This window comes from Podarcis raffonei, chromosome 2 (genome assembly GCF_027172205.1).
Source record: "Podarcis raffonei isolate rPodRaf1 chromosome 2, rPodRaf1.pri, whole genome shotgun sequence".
NCBI classification, from domain to species: Eukaryota; Metazoa; Chordata; class Lepidosauria; order Squamata; family Lacertidae; genus Podarcis; species Podarcis raffonei.
In genome coordinates, this window is record NC_070603.1 from 30,317,413 (window position 1) to 30,333,569 (window position 16,157).

Here is a 16,157-nt window from a genome sequence, read left to right on the forward strand (position 1 = left end):
CATCAATTACCATATAGCATAAATTCAACACAAAAAAACAGCAACAATTTGTTGACAAAGGGCAGCTGGACATATAAAGGGCCCCATTACCTTTCAGTAGCTTAGGGCCTCATCAAACCTAAATCTGGCCCTGCTTCAAAGCAACCCATTACAATCTATTGCAGCCTAACAGGATTGCCCCTCTGGAATTCCTGTCTGCCACACACACAAATTTGTAACACTGTCTATGCCCAGAGCTTCTGTTGTAAAAATATTGAACTTCTCCTTTCCTTGCAGAAGGTGCAGGCAAGGAGCCCATATAGAGATAGCTGAGGTTCCCTATCGGTCGGAGAATGAACAGAGACCAACCAAAGATAGGATGAAGCAAAGCGGCTAGTAAGCTTGATCTTTATTGTCAGGAAAACGAGCTGTTAAAACAGGGTCCTCGCTCGCAAACGTGCAGGATGGAGAACCCCGAACAAAAGGAAACACACACACACATAGTTCTCATTGCATACTTCCTACAGGGAAGGTAGCAGTTCAATATTTTTACACTTCCCAGACTGAGCCAGGGCTGATGGGAGCGGGAAGTCTAACTGGAAGGCTACAGGTTCCCCACCACTATGCTAGACGCAGCAATATGAAATTTATTTCCAAAAGATGCTTGATCATTCTAGAAATTATCTGTTGAATATCTGGAGCAACTGCAAAAACCCTATACCTGAAGAAAGATGGCAATGATAAGCCTTAGCACTGCACAACAAGCAAAGCACCCATCATTATAATCTTGCCTTTCCTTTCAAACCCAGCTCCAAAATGAATGAACCTTTAGGTCATTGAATTTAGAATTTTCATGCTGAGCAGATAATCAGCCGATAATGTATTGAAGAGATGTCCCTCTTCTGTGTAGAAAAGCATCTCAGACCTCCCATATTGATTAATAATTGGGAAACGCTTATGGTGATTTGCTTTTGAATTGCAAGTTTATAGAAAACCTCACCCCTGCCAACCCAAGAAATAATGGTGTAAGTAGAGATCTGCTGTAAGTAGCAAGGAACACAATCAACTTTCCAGACTGAATTCATCATGATAGCAAAATGTCAGGACAGTTAAACACAATACAAGTCTTGTGTAGCCATTTTTATTAAAAGGAGGAGAAAAAAATACAAAATAATTTTTAAACATTTGTTGGTTATGGTCCCCCAACTCAGTATACTCGTAAACAAAGCCACAGTTTACTGTTTCGCCAGTACAGTGCTAATTTTATCACAGCCAAATGCATCATCCACAAGGAGAATAATGGATTTTGTTCCTTCACTGTGTCCTGTCCCTTGTATTCTTGTTTGGAAATAGAGCAAGTGTAAGCAACTCAGCCCCAGACTCAGAACTTTCTAGTAATAAGGTAACTTTTAAATAACAATCAGTTGGGTCAGCAGTGAGTCATAAACTGTATTTAGTACCCAGTGTAGATTATCAATAGATTATGCATGCTGAACAGGTCAAGTTTAGGGAAGTTATGCAGATGGCCAGAAATGCAAGTACTCAGAATATGTGAAATGAGCTTTTGATAGCCCTTTAAGAAAAAGTTCAGTGAACTGAAGTACGTGTAAGCACATGTGGTATGATTACCTATTAAGAACCCTGTTATTTATAAAGCACATAAAATTTAGAGCACCAGCAGAACTTGGCTAGTATCATTTATAGCAGTGGCAGATACTACTTTACTTTCACCCTGAGAAATTCCTCCCAAAAATATTTTGGGTTGTCGTTGTCATCCGCCTGTCGAGAGAAGAATATTTTGGGAAAGATGCTTAAAAATCCACATGAATGCAGTTCAACAGAAATTTGAAAAAGTTCCTTCAATTAATGGTGCACCAGTTCACACAGGAGTAAGTGGTATTTTCTTCCTCCTTCAAGAAATCTTAATCACTTCCAGAGAATCTCCTCCTTTTGTTGTTTTAATGAGGCACAGCATCTCAAGCTGCTAAATGTGCTGTATACAGCTGACAGTTTAAGCATAACATTATTTAAATGAAATAAAATAGCTATCTTATTTTTGAAAGCATCCTAGTTGGTCCAACAAATTCAACACTGTTTCCTTCATGAAGCTGATCAGAGAAATGTGCTTGAGCTATTTTTCGGCCCAAACAGAAATCAAGACGGCATAGTTAATCATGATCACAGTTGCAAATTTAACATCAGCAGCGAATCAGTTGTTATATTCAAAGCACTAACATCAACTAGAATATCTAGGTCGTGGAGGTCAAAGAAAGGAAATCCAAGTTTATGCATACAAGGGTCCAGCTGCGAAACAAGCAAGATTTTGATACTCAAGTGACTATGAAGAAGGCTGCCTAAGTGAGTGAATATACCTATTCACAATAGCCAACAACAGGCAGGTTAGGCAACCTTGACTGGCTGCTTCTTGTGTAGGCAGTGACATCAAGCTAGTTCTGAGTCTGTGCCTGCTGAATGGCTTTAAGAAAGCCACCTGGAAAACTTCCTTGACCAAGCTTTGACAATTTTTGTTTGGGTGCCCCGATCCAAAGACTAACAGACACACTATGGCAAAATAAAAGTTACAAACAAACAATGCCTCTAGTAGTAGAGAAGGCAGCTTTGGTAGCACTTAGGAAGACTAAGAAAAAACCTGAGGGAAAGAGGATTGGTTCCTTGTATCTTGCCGACCTGAGTGACTTCAGGGGAAAGAGACATCCCACAGAAAGGGGACATACAGCCCCTGCTCTATAGCCCCATACTGACCATTTATACCTTGGTTTTTTTAAGGAACTGTGTTGCAAGCCACTAAACTTGCCACTGAAAAGGTCTTTTTGCCTTCCTCTGAATGTGGCTTGCATCTTTCAGCTTGTGCTCTACTGGGGTTACTGGGAATAAATAGCATTTTTATTTTGGCTTCTATGGCTTAAATTAAGATTTACACATTATAGTTTAGTCTTAATATCGCGCAGCGACACTTTCCATTAGGAACTCCTTCAGCAATGAAATTTGTTTTTTTTTAATCCAAAAGGTGCTTTTCGTTTTTGCTATGTGCAAGAAAAGCAGCACCTAAATCCAGTGCTTTGCTTTCCTGGAATTTTTTTTCCAGAAAGTGGCTTGGCCAAGAAGAGAGGAAGCAGCGCAGTGTCTGCATTTAACCAAGCCTTCGGTCTCGTTTAAGAGCGGCAGCCACTTTCCAGGCAGCGATACACTGGGAGAGCAGGATCTCTTCTGGGAATGTATCCTCTAGTTCTTCTGGTATGTTGCTCCCTTTCGTTTCGAGGTATGGAACAAGTGTGTCCTTAAGGCTGGGAAAGAGAGAAAGAGAGTGAGCACAAAGTATAATCAGCTATTCTGCAGTACATGGCACTGTTCACGAGCACAAAAAGAGCTACATTCAGGTGATGAAGAAAATATGCAAAGTTCGGGCTTGACAGGCTCTTACCTCCATGTGGGATTGAACTTTTCCTGAGCTTTGGGATGTTTCAGCTTCAGGATGATCATTTCGTGCAACTCTTGGAGGAAGGACTCCAGCCCAGCCTGCATAAGGAAGGCATTGAGGAGTTTTGTGTTCTCTGGAGTGAGCTCCTCTTTATAGGATTCGCTGACCTCTGCGAAGGGATCCTGGGAAGAAACACACAACAGCATCGTTAGGGGAAGAAGGGAGAACAAGAGCACAAAACATCAAGTTATCTCATCCTCCCTACCCCTTTCAGATTCCTACCTTTTTCAGATGCAGCAGCTGTTCAGATTTATGGCTTGAAAGGAGCTGCCACAGTGCAATAATGTGCTTTAGGTGACATCGGCTCAGCACCTGTAAGAAACACACAAAGGTTTGACCGTTTTAAAGTTTACTATAATTCAGAACTAGGTTTACAACAGCTATGAAGATGAGGTGGACATAGCTAAACATTCCTTTAGAAGAAATGCAAATATATTTTTTAAATTGTTTTTCATTAATAATGTTTAGTAGAAGGTGGTTGTTTTACTGATGATTTGTAATTATTTTACTGATGATTTGCTAATTACTTTGCATGATTCATGTTGTAATTGTGATGTTCTACTATGTTATTATTTATCTATGTAAGCCGCTTCATCACTCGTGTGAGTGAAAAGCAGCAAAGAAATAAAATAAATGAAATTAATATATACATTCTGTTACACGTATATTCTCTAGAGACAATAAATTTGCAACCAGCAACATCTTTTTTCTTTAAAAATAGCTTTAAGTTTCTGTTTTCACTGAAACTCATCCTAAAGTGCCCAAGAGTTTATTGTTATTCAACTCTTGTGTATACATAAACCAGCATCCCCTTCTGTCACATTTCAACACCCCTTGAAGCAGCAGAATGTCTTGGACCAGTAGGGTGCTAGGACTTACTTTTTGCCCTGTGCTTTCCAGGCACAGGCCTGAGCTTTAAAGCTCTGTATCTGAATGCTCTCTTTCTCACCCCAGAGCTTTCCCCCACGAAAACCTGCTCTTTAAAGCTGAAGCGCAACTAATGGCAATTCTGCTGCAATTCAGAGCAGGTGGAGCTTTAATGCGAGGACCATGCCTGGAAAGCGTGGCGTGTGGATAAATCATTAGGCTGTGTGGTAGTTTTAGGTTCTTGCAAAAAACGGTTTGACTGAAAACTTGCAATAGCAAAAAGATGTTCTTTTTAAAAGTCAGAAACTGCCAAGATAAAGGGACTTAAATCATAAGCTGGAAGACAACAGTTGCATTGTGCTTTCTCCAATGGACAGTATAATTGTGGGGATGGTCCCCCATTCCAGCTCAAAAGGTCAAGAGGAAGGCCAAAGGTGAATGGAACTTGAACCTCTGGAAAAAAATGGGAGGAGAGAGCACCTCCTTTAGCTTGGGGCATGTAAGACAGTCATCGTGTTCAGCCTACTCTACTTTCCGCTTTCCCCCTGTACTCACCTTCATCACGTGGTCACTTATCTGATGGCCCATTTGCAGGATATTTTCAACATACTTAGACAAAGTCATATCTGGGTCTCCTCCAGCCACAGCTAGGAATCCTAAGGTTATTTCGGTGACAGACAGAGCTTCACAGATGTCACTGTAGGATAGCAGCTCCCCACTGATCATGCCAATTGTGGAATTTGGCAGAGAGCTCTGTAATTCAAGGGAATGAAAGCCAGTCAACGCCCATCATTCAGCACAGATTGTTGCAAACACTGCAGTCAGTCTCTATATAGTCCACTCCTTTTCTCTGCAATGATTCTTCCAAGTTATGGAAGCTGTTTGCCAGGCCCTGACTTGGACAGCAAACTGGGCACACACCTACAAGGAAGTATCCCAATGAATTCCAAAGGGCTACCAATGTACTTGCTGCCTTGTGGGACATCTTGGGAGGCTAAGGAGTAAACCCTACACAAATCCGCAGTGGAGTCCTTGAGATGGTTGGATGGCATCTTATACCCCCTCCTTCTGACAATACCTGCAGTCAATCTGGTGCCCAATGGACCACATCAGCGAGGCCAAGAGTGGAGTCTTGTTGTCTGGGCAATACACACAGTTGTTTGACCTCCATACACACTACCCAAGCTTGCACCTGGAGAGGGTCACTTCAGTGCTACTAACACAGCAAAAACAATGCAGCTACAAGTTACTGGTCTCTACAGCCACAGCAGGCGCTGTGATTCTCCAGTGGTTTAACTTCACCCCTGCAATGCACTCCATTATCTCTCGAGACAGAAGGATGCCAACAAAAACCAAGCAAGCACAGAATCAGGCACTGTGCAGCAAGAAGCTAATCCTAATTATAACAAAACTTTACTGAAATGCAACCAGCCACTTTTTGTATTCTTTCTCTCCCATCTCTGAAGCTCACCTGACTCATCTTGGTTCTGATATCATTGAAGAGATGCTCGTAATTTTGGTCATGCCTGTATACCAGAGTGGGTATGCCCTGGTGAGAAAGAGAGAGAAAATATGCCGGTGAGCAACCCTTTGCAATAATGCTCTCTAACCTGACAAATGGATCTCACAAGGCACCAGGAAAGCTATGTGGCAGCATTAAGCTTCTATGATACATACTGTCAGTGTGATTAAAGGCTTTCCCTGTAGGAATCTGCTAGTGATTTGCTGCTCAATTTTTTCCAGTTCCAGTTCCTGGAGGGCTTCTCCTCCTTTCTCCACGCTGTATTGGCAGTTGGATAGGATCAGTGGGATCAAGTCCCTCTCCACCTCGTAAGTGATCACATGTAGATCCGTCACTTCGGCAGGGCTGACGGAGTATCTGTTGAGATGGGGAGGGAGAACACAAGAGAATGAGAAATCTTGCTCTACTGCTGATATGGCACCAGATAAGGCTATCTGTCAACCTGCAGGAAGTAGTGAGGATTCTAGCAGATACACACGCAGGCATACCTTTCGGCATCTGTTGTATATTTTTCTACGGCGTAGACAAAGTCATTGTGTAGGCCAATGAGATAACTGGCCAAGGCAGTGGAACAGAGGCCTAGACCATGTCGGCGAGGCAGAAGGATCTCAAAGTCACTATTCAGAGTGAGGTCAGAAGCACAATAATCTTTGGGGAGTTTAATTTCACCTGCATTTGGACCAGAAAATATTAGTGAGTGACCAGTTTCTAATTATCTCTTGTTCATTATCAAGAAGCTAGAAGAAGAAGAAGAGGAGGAGGAGTTTGGACTTTCAACTCCCCTTAAGGAGTCTCAAAGCAGCCAACAATCTCCTTTCCCTTCATCCCCCACAACAAACACTCAGAGGTGAGTGAGGCTGAGAGACTTCACAGAAGTGTGACTAGCCCAAGGTCACCCAGCAGCTTCATATAGAGGAGCGGGGAAACGAACCCGGTTCACCAGATTACGAGTCCACCGCTCTTAACCACTACACAGCACTGGCTCATTTTAAGTATGCCTCAGCACCTCGACTCCCACATTCTTGTTCTGTCTTAGAAAGTGGTGAACTAAGCAAACCTGTTGGAAAGCAGGGCAAAGATCACCACCAGCGTGTTCACAAGGAATGACTCCAAACAGTTAAGCAAAGAGAAATGTACACTCCATAAAATGAAAATGCCTTCCTCTCTGCCTAGTTTCTTCTAAGTCAATCAAACCATTCAAGGGGTGTCCACTAATCTGGCCATTACAGAGCCCTGACTAAAGATGTTTCATGCCTGAAGTGCTGGAAAACCAACTGGTAAAGACATCAGAGTCAGCCATCAGCACTGATTAGCATCAATGAAGGATCAGAATCTCCACCCAGAATTACATGCGTATTTCTCAAGCTCTCTCTCTCCACACACACTTTTTGAACTTGCCAGCTATGGTGGGAAAATTTGCAACTTAAATGCAGTTTCCTCTCCCTTTGATCGAAGAAAACTTCTCCATTAGATGATCAAGCCTATTAGAGATTCCACTAAGCCTTCCGTGTATAATCCTGAGCTGCCCAAGCCGGTCCTTTTGGTTCAGATCAGTCTAAGTCACTCCACTCCTAGTGAGCTTGACCTCTGCCTCCTTCCCCCAGTGTTCCCTCCCTCAGTTCCATATCCATTGTTTTTATATATTGTATATTTAGGTCTCCAAGAGAGGCACATAATACATAAACCACCCATCACCATTAAGACTAGCTCCATGCCATAAGGAGTCCAAGGAGATCTAGAAGGGATCAACCTGCCCTCAATTGCCTGTTACTTCCATCTTCCTGGGTTGATGATAAAGCAGTAGTTAATAAAAAAGCCAGGGTGTCTGACTCCCAAGCACTCATAATGGATAGACCCAGTAATTGCTACCACCCCTGTGTCCAAAGGAAAGAGAAACCCGATCCATCCCTCTTTCCCTTCTATTGTTCTGGAATAGGTAATACCTGCAGTTTGGTACCTCTCTTTTTAGTTCTTACACAGGCATTGGGTCCCTCCTATCTATTGCCACTGAAATTTAATCTCAAAGTTGCCAATCCAACCCATTCTTGTAATAAACTGCAAAGTCCTTTGCTCTAAACTCAAATGCCCTATGTTATGTTCTACTAGTTCACCCTGTCCTGTGTTAAGGGTGGGTGGGGGAGTACTGTAAAAGGAGATACTGCTAAATGGAACAACCTTTTTAGCCTCTTTTCAGAATACAAGACTAGAGAGTGTTTCTTCCAGCATTAAAGACCCAAGCTACCATTAGATGGCACCAGGTGACCTCGCAACCTTACTATTTTTCTAGAGTAATGGTGTAAACTGGCCACTCACCACTGGTTTCCAAGGAAGATCTCAGTTTGTTCCAAACAGTCAGAAATATCTTCACTCTGTTTGTCATAAGGCACCTCTTGCCTTCTGGAGAATGCAAGAAACAAACAGCATGTGACATATGCAAGATTGCAAAGTTCTGCATGTCTTTCTAAGGGAGCTATTGCCCAAGTAAGTTTTGGTTCAGGGGTTGACTTCCGGGTTGGCGCCATTGTTTAATGGCGGATTCCCTCCGAGCTCTGGAGGGAATCGGCTCCGTAGCGTCTGGGTCTGGCCGCTGCGGCGAAGCGGGGACCCTTAAAATCACAGGCGCGGATGCCTGTGAACACAGAGACTCGGCGGGCACCATTTGCGCCCCCCCAATCCGCGACGGAGCCTTTTTAAAGGCTTCGGAACGGAGGCAGGGTGAGGCGTGGTGCTGAGAGTACTCCCTCGCCTACGGAGTGAAGCCGCAAGCCATTGACAGAGAGCGCCAACTTCTTCCAAGACCGACTGGACTCTAAAATATAAACCCGTGAGTAATACGGAGATTGGAACCTTAAAAATTCTTAATTTTGGATTTGGAACGAGCGGGAAGGGGCTAAAAAGGAAGTTCACCCCCCCCTCTTTGTAAACAATTTAAAGCAAAGGACTGGGCAGCTAAGGTCGAGAGAATCTGTTTTTTGTTTTTTAATGAAAGATCCTGACTTCACGGTTTTGACACTATAAGAAGACTTACTGGAGGATAAAAAGAATTTTGGGAGCTGAAATTTCACCCCCCCCCCCGAGACCCGGGAACGTCCTATGAGAAAGCCTGTTGCATTGAAGATTTTGACAGCTGTCAAGTGAGCTGCTAGTCAGCTAGTTGCCAGCTGGAAAAAGAGAACATTGTTTCTGCTGTTTTTGCTGGTTTACTTGGTATAACTTGTTGAAAATAAGGAGGGCTGATACAAAATAACTGGACTTTTGGTTTTGAGCTAAAAGGAACATCAAGGAACTAAAATCCCCCTAGAGGGGTAATAGGGACATTACATCACAAAAATGGCTGGAGCATGTAAAATCCAAGCAGAATTGGACAGAGCACTCGTTCTCTTGGGAAACTTGCAAGATGAGTACAATGCTTTGTCTACAAAGGTATCGCTACTACACTGGACAGTAAACAATAGTTTTGAGCCTGATAAGGACTTGAAACAGGAAGCCCATTTAACTGAACAAATAAATGAAACTGAAAGTGTAGATACGATGGAGCAATATGTTGTTTTTGAAGAAAATGAAGGAGGAGCAGGAGATTTGCAGGAGTCAAAGGAGAGTTACAATATGAGGCCTGACATGATGATAAAAAAGGACAATAAAAATTGGATGTGGAAAGCCTGGTCTGAATGGGAGTCTGGAAAATGGAGAGATCCCTTTTGGAGGAGATCTGAAGACCTGAGGATTACAAATTTGTTGGTGAAAGCTGGAGCTTTGGGGACATCTGGATCTGAAAGAAATTTGAAACAAGAGTTGGAGCACCCCATAAGCTTTGCCTTTAAGTATGGAGGACTGGCTGGAAGCATCATGGATTCTGTTGGGCCGGAGCCCCTCCGAGACTTGGGGTTTAATATCAAGGACTATCAAAGAGACCGGCAGAAAGGAACTGAGAGAGATATAAGGGCCTCGGATGTGAGATCTCCAGGCTAAATAAATAACATAAAGACTGATGGATATTGGTTGGGGACTGGAACCGGGAAAAGGGTGGGTGGAGGTTGGGAATCCAAAGGGTACATAAGGATAATTTGCTTTTTATATTTTTTGTTAGTGGTAAGGAAATTGGGTAAATCGTGGAAGGGAAATTTTGGTCGACTTTAGGAAAAAGGTTTAAGAATAATTAATGAGGTATAAGTATTGATGTGTAATTTTAATAAGGTAAAATGGATTTCTTTTCTTTTTAAATTAATTGAAAATAAGGCTGTTAAAAATAAATTGAAGAAATGGAAAAAAGAAGTAAAGTAAAGCAATAGTATGTTAGAACAAATGTTTAAGCTAAGGTAAAGAAATAAGTTAAGGACTTGCTGAACTGACAATTTAAATTGGAATACAAGAAGGGGAGGTGTGGGGAAGTCTGAGAAATAAGGTTAAGAATAATAAGTATTAGAAACTTTATGTGTTTTTTCTATTTTTTCATTATTTTTTTTTGTTTAGTTTTGAATGTTATGTATTTTTGTGATTTTTGTCTTGTTTATTTTTTGTCTTTGTTTGTTGTGTGTTATTTGAAAATGCTAATAAATATTTAATAAAAAAAAAAGGAATAGAAAAAAAAAGTTTTGGTTCAGGAAGTTAGAATGCAAGAGCAGCCTAGCTGAAGCAGACCAAAGGTCTGCCTAAACCAGTACCCAAAGCTGCCAGCCACATGTTTCTGGGAAGCCCCAGGCATGGCACAAAGTCAACACCCTTTCCTGATGTTTATATCTAGTTTCTGGTTTCAGGCAACCCCATTTCACTAAGATGCCTAATTCTCAGGTAGACCTATCCTCTATGAATGCCATCGTTCAAAGCCATCTAAGCTAGTGTCCACCATTGTACGTTGTTGCACTGAATCTCCAAATTAATTGTGATGAAATACTGCTACAAATATAAGCAAGTTCTATTTCCTGGTCAGATGCTGGCTTCCTACTGCTAAAATGGATCATGATCCAGGTTGTGTTAAACACTTCTGGATCCCAATGATTTCAATGGCAGAAATTTAAGCATGCCCCTAATGTTTCCACTGAAATCAGAGGGACTTCAAAATGCTTAATTTTAGTTGGATCATGTCCATTATGTCTATAAAAACAATGGCTGTGTTTTCCTGAAGGATGCATTGCCACAATGAGGTGACCATTTTATCCAGGAAGTCACTTGACTTTCTCCTCTTTTTTGCTCTGTAAGGTAAAAGTAACGGGGACCCCTGACCATTAGGTCCAGTCGTGACCGACTCTGGGGTTGTGGTGCTCATCTCGCTTTATTGGCCAAGGGAGCCGGTGTACAGCTTCCGGGTCATGTGGCCAGCATGACTAAGCCGCTTCTGGCGAACCAGAGCAGCGCACAGAAACGCCGTTTACCTTCCCGCTGGAGCAGTACCTATTTATCAACTTGCACTTTGCTGTGCTTTCTAACTGCTAGGTTGGCAGGAGCAGGGACCAAGCAACGGGAGCTCACCCCGTTGCAGGGATTCGAACTGCCGACCTTCTGATCGGCAAGTCCTAGGCTCTGCAGTTTAACCCACAGCGCCACCCACCTCCACTTTTTTTTGCTCTGTGCAAGGTCACAAAAAAGAGATGACTTATATAAATGTGAAGCTTGGTGTTGACCGTACGCCTTAATGCTCTGCTAACATAATATGGAAGAGTCTACCTGCGGAAATGTTGAGAAAATCTTCAATCTTTCGGTATTCCAGCTCTGACACGTTCTGGAACCTTTTCACCAAGTATTTCTGCAGGGCCAGAATTTCTGGCAAAAACTTTACCAGTCTCAATTCAGCTTCCTAAAAATGAAGCAGAGTAGTGCTAATGAGGTAAGAGGAGTTGAAAGGCTACAGGAGCATGAGTGGCTTTCCCCTTAGGAGGAAATTGCTTCACCTGGCCCAGACAGTGGTATCACTGCCACTTACCAGGAGAGCCAGGAGTGAAATGGCAGTGAGGTTGGGCCCATGCAGATGCACTAGTGAGAGCACCACATTGCCTCTGCTGGTGCTGCTGCTGCACAGCCCCCCACCCCACTGCTGTCACCTCACAGTGATGCTGCTTCCAGGAAGCAACTGTAGCTCTGCCTCACCGGGTGAGCCACTCCCATGTAGAAGAATCAGCACTGGTGGTTGTAAATAAGCAGAAATTAACATACGCACAGAACTCTTCATATCTAGCAAGTCCGTAGAACATGGTTTCCCACAGGTATAACTTCATTGTAAAGCAAATTGAGTAAGGGGCTACCAGAATTAGAAATAAGCAGGATCCCTGCACAATCTCTCTCCTTGTTTCAGCTTTACACAATTTTATGCACCCCCTCTGGCTTTTTGCTTACTTCACTTTGCCCCTTATATTCTCAATTCTAGTAATATTTCCACCAGGAAAGGGTATAAATGAAGCATTTACTTTTAAGTCATTCTGGGCAGAGATCTGCTTGGTGCAAGTAGACCTTGCTCTGTACAAAGCTCCTCTTATTACATAAGACTCCACACAATATTTTTAACACAAAATGAACTGCACATCATTCTAACACATCTCCTTTTGCTATAAATGAGTACTAAAAGTGGTCACAAAACTTTTCTTCAGCTTCTTGGTGAAGCCTCAGACTAAGCACTTCCATGGCTTTGCCAGAGGCAAGTAGATGCTAAAACTGCTTGTACATCGGGGTACAATTTCAGCTCCAGAAACATGAATAACAGTTCCCTTAATTCAGTTCTGACAGCACTCAATACCTTTGGATGGTAAAGTAGATTTGGGTCTCTGATAGTCATTACCTTACAGATACCAGCACAAAGTTACCTTATGCTATGACTGTGATTTTAATATTTCAAAGCACCTGCCTGGTTTGATGCTTACTGATGTACTTCAGCTTTTGACAAGTAGCTGACAGGAGACTTCTGCTCATAAGATCAAAGTCATAACATTCATAAAACGAAGGAAAAGAGAAAGGAAGATGAAGGGCATATATTGGGGTTTCCCCTTTATTAATTATGAAGAGCAGCGTACACTTGGGTCCCTTGCATGGCAGTTCCTGACTCATGTATTCCTGTAATAGGGCCACTGGCAAAAATCTGGGCATGCTCACCTTTTGCAGAAATTTCCATAAGATGGGCAGTGTGTCCTTGCCACCTTTCTGCTGGACAACGTGCCCCAGGTACTCAATGGAGATCCTCTTCTTGCAGCTCCACATCCTGGAACAGTGTACAGGGCTGTTGGTCAGTGTGATCAGGAAGGCTGCAGGGTCCCCATATACAACTTTCACTACTGGGTTCGAAGAGATTCTCTCATCTTCACTTATTCGTCGATTCAACTCCAGAAGTGTTTTATCCAGAACCTGCATGGGGGAAATGAGGGAGTGAGGGTTATAACCATTAAGATGCAGCTTCTCTCAACACACACACACACACACACACACTTTAAGGCAGGGCTGGGAAGTGGGGTTTAATGCTGATCTAGGAATTGGTGTGATTCTAACTGCATCTTGAATAATTGAACCTGGTAGTTCATCTGAGGGTTCTGAACACCTTAGCTCTCAAAACATGAAATGCTCACGTCCTTAGAGCTATTATGAAAATTGCAGGTGTGGGGTATCAAGGAGAGTTACTTCTGAAAGAGAAGTCTTTTGTTTTTCTAATTAGTAAATGTTCTTTCAAATGTACTCCTATCAATATAAATAAAAAACTAGCTTCTAGAGTCCTGAAATAGCATCACAGCAAGAAACTGAACCCAGAGTGAAGCTTTGCAGAGGACAACTTCCTCAGTCCCTAGGAACTCCCAAACAATTTTATGCAGTAATCTGGACAAGATCTAGTCCTCATGTGGGACACTAAGAACGGATAGGGCTAAACTTGCCCCCCAAAAAGCAGAGACGTCACCTTGCCAACAAAGGTCCGTATAGTTAAAGTTTTCCCATATAGCTATGGTTTCCCATATAGCTATGGTTTTCCCAGTAGATGTATGGAAGTGAGAGCTGGACCATAAAGAAGGCTGATCACTGAAGAATTGATGCTTTTGAATTATGGTGCTGGAGGAGACTCTTGAGAGTCCCATGGACTGCAAGAAGAGCAAACCTCTCCATTCTGAAGGAAATCAGCCCTGAGTGCTCACTGGAAGAACAGATCCTGAAGCTGAGACTCCAATACTTTGGCCACCTCATGAGAAGAGAAGACTCCCTGGAAAAGACCCTGATCTTGAGAAAGATGGAGGGCACAAGGAGAAGGGGACGACAGAGGACGAGATGGTTGGATAGTGTTCTCGAAGCTACCAGCATGAGTTTGACCAAACTGCGGGAGACAGTGGAAGACAGGAGTGCCTGGCGTACTCTGGTCCATGGGGTCACGAAGAGTCGGACACGGCTAAACGACTAAACAACAGCAAAACTTGCCCTTGCCAATGTCTGCCCTGAGTGCACACCATTACTTTATCCACTAGCCTTGGAAGGAATTACTGGGCACGTTAGATTTCAAAAATAGGATTGTCATGCTTACTTTCTCTTCTGCACCACAAGAAGAATGGGGAGGTCAATATAGCACCTGCTAGAAACCCCACTACTTCCTGCTGCTGACAGGTGGCCTTATCTGTTGCTAAATCAGCAGTAGAGAAAGATTTCTCATTTTTGTGCTTTCCCTCCCCTGCTGAACAGATACTCTGTCAGCCCTGCAGAACTGACAGACCTACCTGCATACACATCCCTGCACAAACAGGTACAAATACATGCACAATGTTCCTCTGTAATCAGAATAATAATGTACGTTGTATTGGCTGCTAATGAAATATGTATAATCCACAGGGCTAGTCTGTGTACTGTCAGAAAATACAAGTTTTTGAGTGTGTTTTATGTTACCTCCAGTTCAGGAAGAATGATGCGTGCAACAATTCCCTCCCAGTTGTTTCTTTGCTCTTTTTTGGAGAGTTGACCATCAAAACGCACTGGCCCTGCAAAAAGACATTTATTGCATGTAACACCTTCTTATTATCCCTGCTTCCTTGCATGCAGTTCAATTTGGCATGGGTCAGCTATGGAAAGTGGCAGTAGCAGTAACAATTTATAGTTCTCTGTCCCTGCTTTTGTTAAAGGGCTTGAGATTATTGATAGCAATTCCCAGTTTCTTCTGCCTGTATTAGCCTCTAATAGGAAAAAACCTGGTTCCTTCCCCTGACTACCAAGACAGGTCACATAAGCTACACATCCTCCCACTGTCTAGCCTGGTTTGCACAAAATACTAAGGCTATGGTTCGTTTAACAAACCATGATGTAACAAAGAGTTGCCCCACAGATGAACAAACAAACCATAGCTTATTCTGCCAAAGTTTGTTTTCCTGTTGTTCCTGCTTTATGCCCTAGTAGCTTGGTGAGTTCCTGGAATGGAATGGTCAAACAAGCCATGACTGAGGGAGGGTGCCAGGCTCTAACATAATGCTAAGCCATGTTTAACAAACCAAGACTTGTAAGTCAACAACAAACAATGGCTTTAGATCATAGCTTGTTGCTAGTAAACAAACCATGGTTTAGCTGGCATCATAAGGCAATTTCCTCCAAACCACACCCGCCTGCCCTACATCTGGCATCATATGTGCTTTCAGCTGCCAGTGCAGAATATGGAAACTTAAAGTGTGCTCCCAATTGCACATTGGCAAAGGAAGGCACATTGCCTATCCACTGATGAGTGGGAGAACCAAAGCCTGCTGGATCAGCAGTGCATGAGTGTTTCTCACAGGAGAATTCACACGAAGAACTGATGTCTTCAAGAAGCAAGCTTTGGCTATACAACCCATCAGCTGATGGACCAAAGTCTCAGGAGCTTTAAAGTACTGTGCAGGAGTCTTGGCAAGTTTGCCAACCACCCTGCACAGAGCTTTGAAGTCTCAGCTTTGGGACTTCAAAGTGCCAAATCACCTGATTTCATCGTGACATTTGTGACATCGGATTATTGACCGGTGTCCACCTGCCAAATTTGGCTGGTGAGGTTAGGCCTGATATGTATCTGGACTGTGAAGCCAAGGAAGTTCCCCAACCATGGCTTAGTATTATGTGAGAACCATAGAATTAAGGGTGTAACAGCTCTAAAACATCAGAATGTGTCAATTTGGTTTAGCTTCTATATATGTTCCATGGTGATGCACAGGCCTATTCTGTGTATAGACATTAAGTGACTCACACAAAGTTGCAAAAGAAGCCAAGCCCATTCAATGCGGGCAGCATTCTTGAATATAAATGAAGACTGCACTACAGTGTATGTTCTAAAAACAAGATACTCTGTGTGCATTCTTCACTTTATCAGTACTATGATTCAATAAT

At 42.8% G+C, this 16,157-nt stretch overlaps 1 protein-coding gene across 1 annotated transcript in view; it reads right to left on the bottom strand.

Annotated features, from left to right (window-relative positions):
• Positions 1-1,104: 1,104 nt before the first annotated feature.
• LOC128407329 (E3 ubiquitin-protein ligase RNF213-like) overlaps positions 1,105-16,157 on the bottom strand; it is a 98,028-nt gene continuing 82,975 nt past the window's right edge. Inside the window, exons 58-68 of the mRNA XM_053375552.1 lie at positions 14,703-14,794; positions 12,945-13,193; positions 11,529-11,658; positions 8,181-8,264; positions 6,356-6,536; positions 6,023-6,224; positions 5,817-5,894; positions 4,901-5,098; positions 3,701-3,790; positions 3,422-3,600; positions 1,105-3,284 (exon numbers count right to left, since the gene is read on the bottom strand). Coding sequence (XP_053231527.1) covers positions 3,131-3,284; positions 3,422-3,600; positions 3,701-3,790; positions 4,901-5,098; positions 5,817-5,894; positions 6,023-6,224; positions 6,356-6,536; positions 8,181-8,264; positions 11,529-11,658; positions 12,945-13,193; positions 14,703-14,794 — 1,637 coding nt within the window. The 3' untranslated portion in view covers positions 1,105-3,130. The remainder of the gene's footprint in view (positions 3,285-3,421; positions 3,601-3,700; positions 3,791-4,900; positions 5,099-5,816; positions 5,895-6,022; positions 6,225-6,355; positions 6,537-8,180; positions 8,265-11,528; positions 11,659-12,944; positions 13,194-14,702; positions 14,795-16,157) is intronic.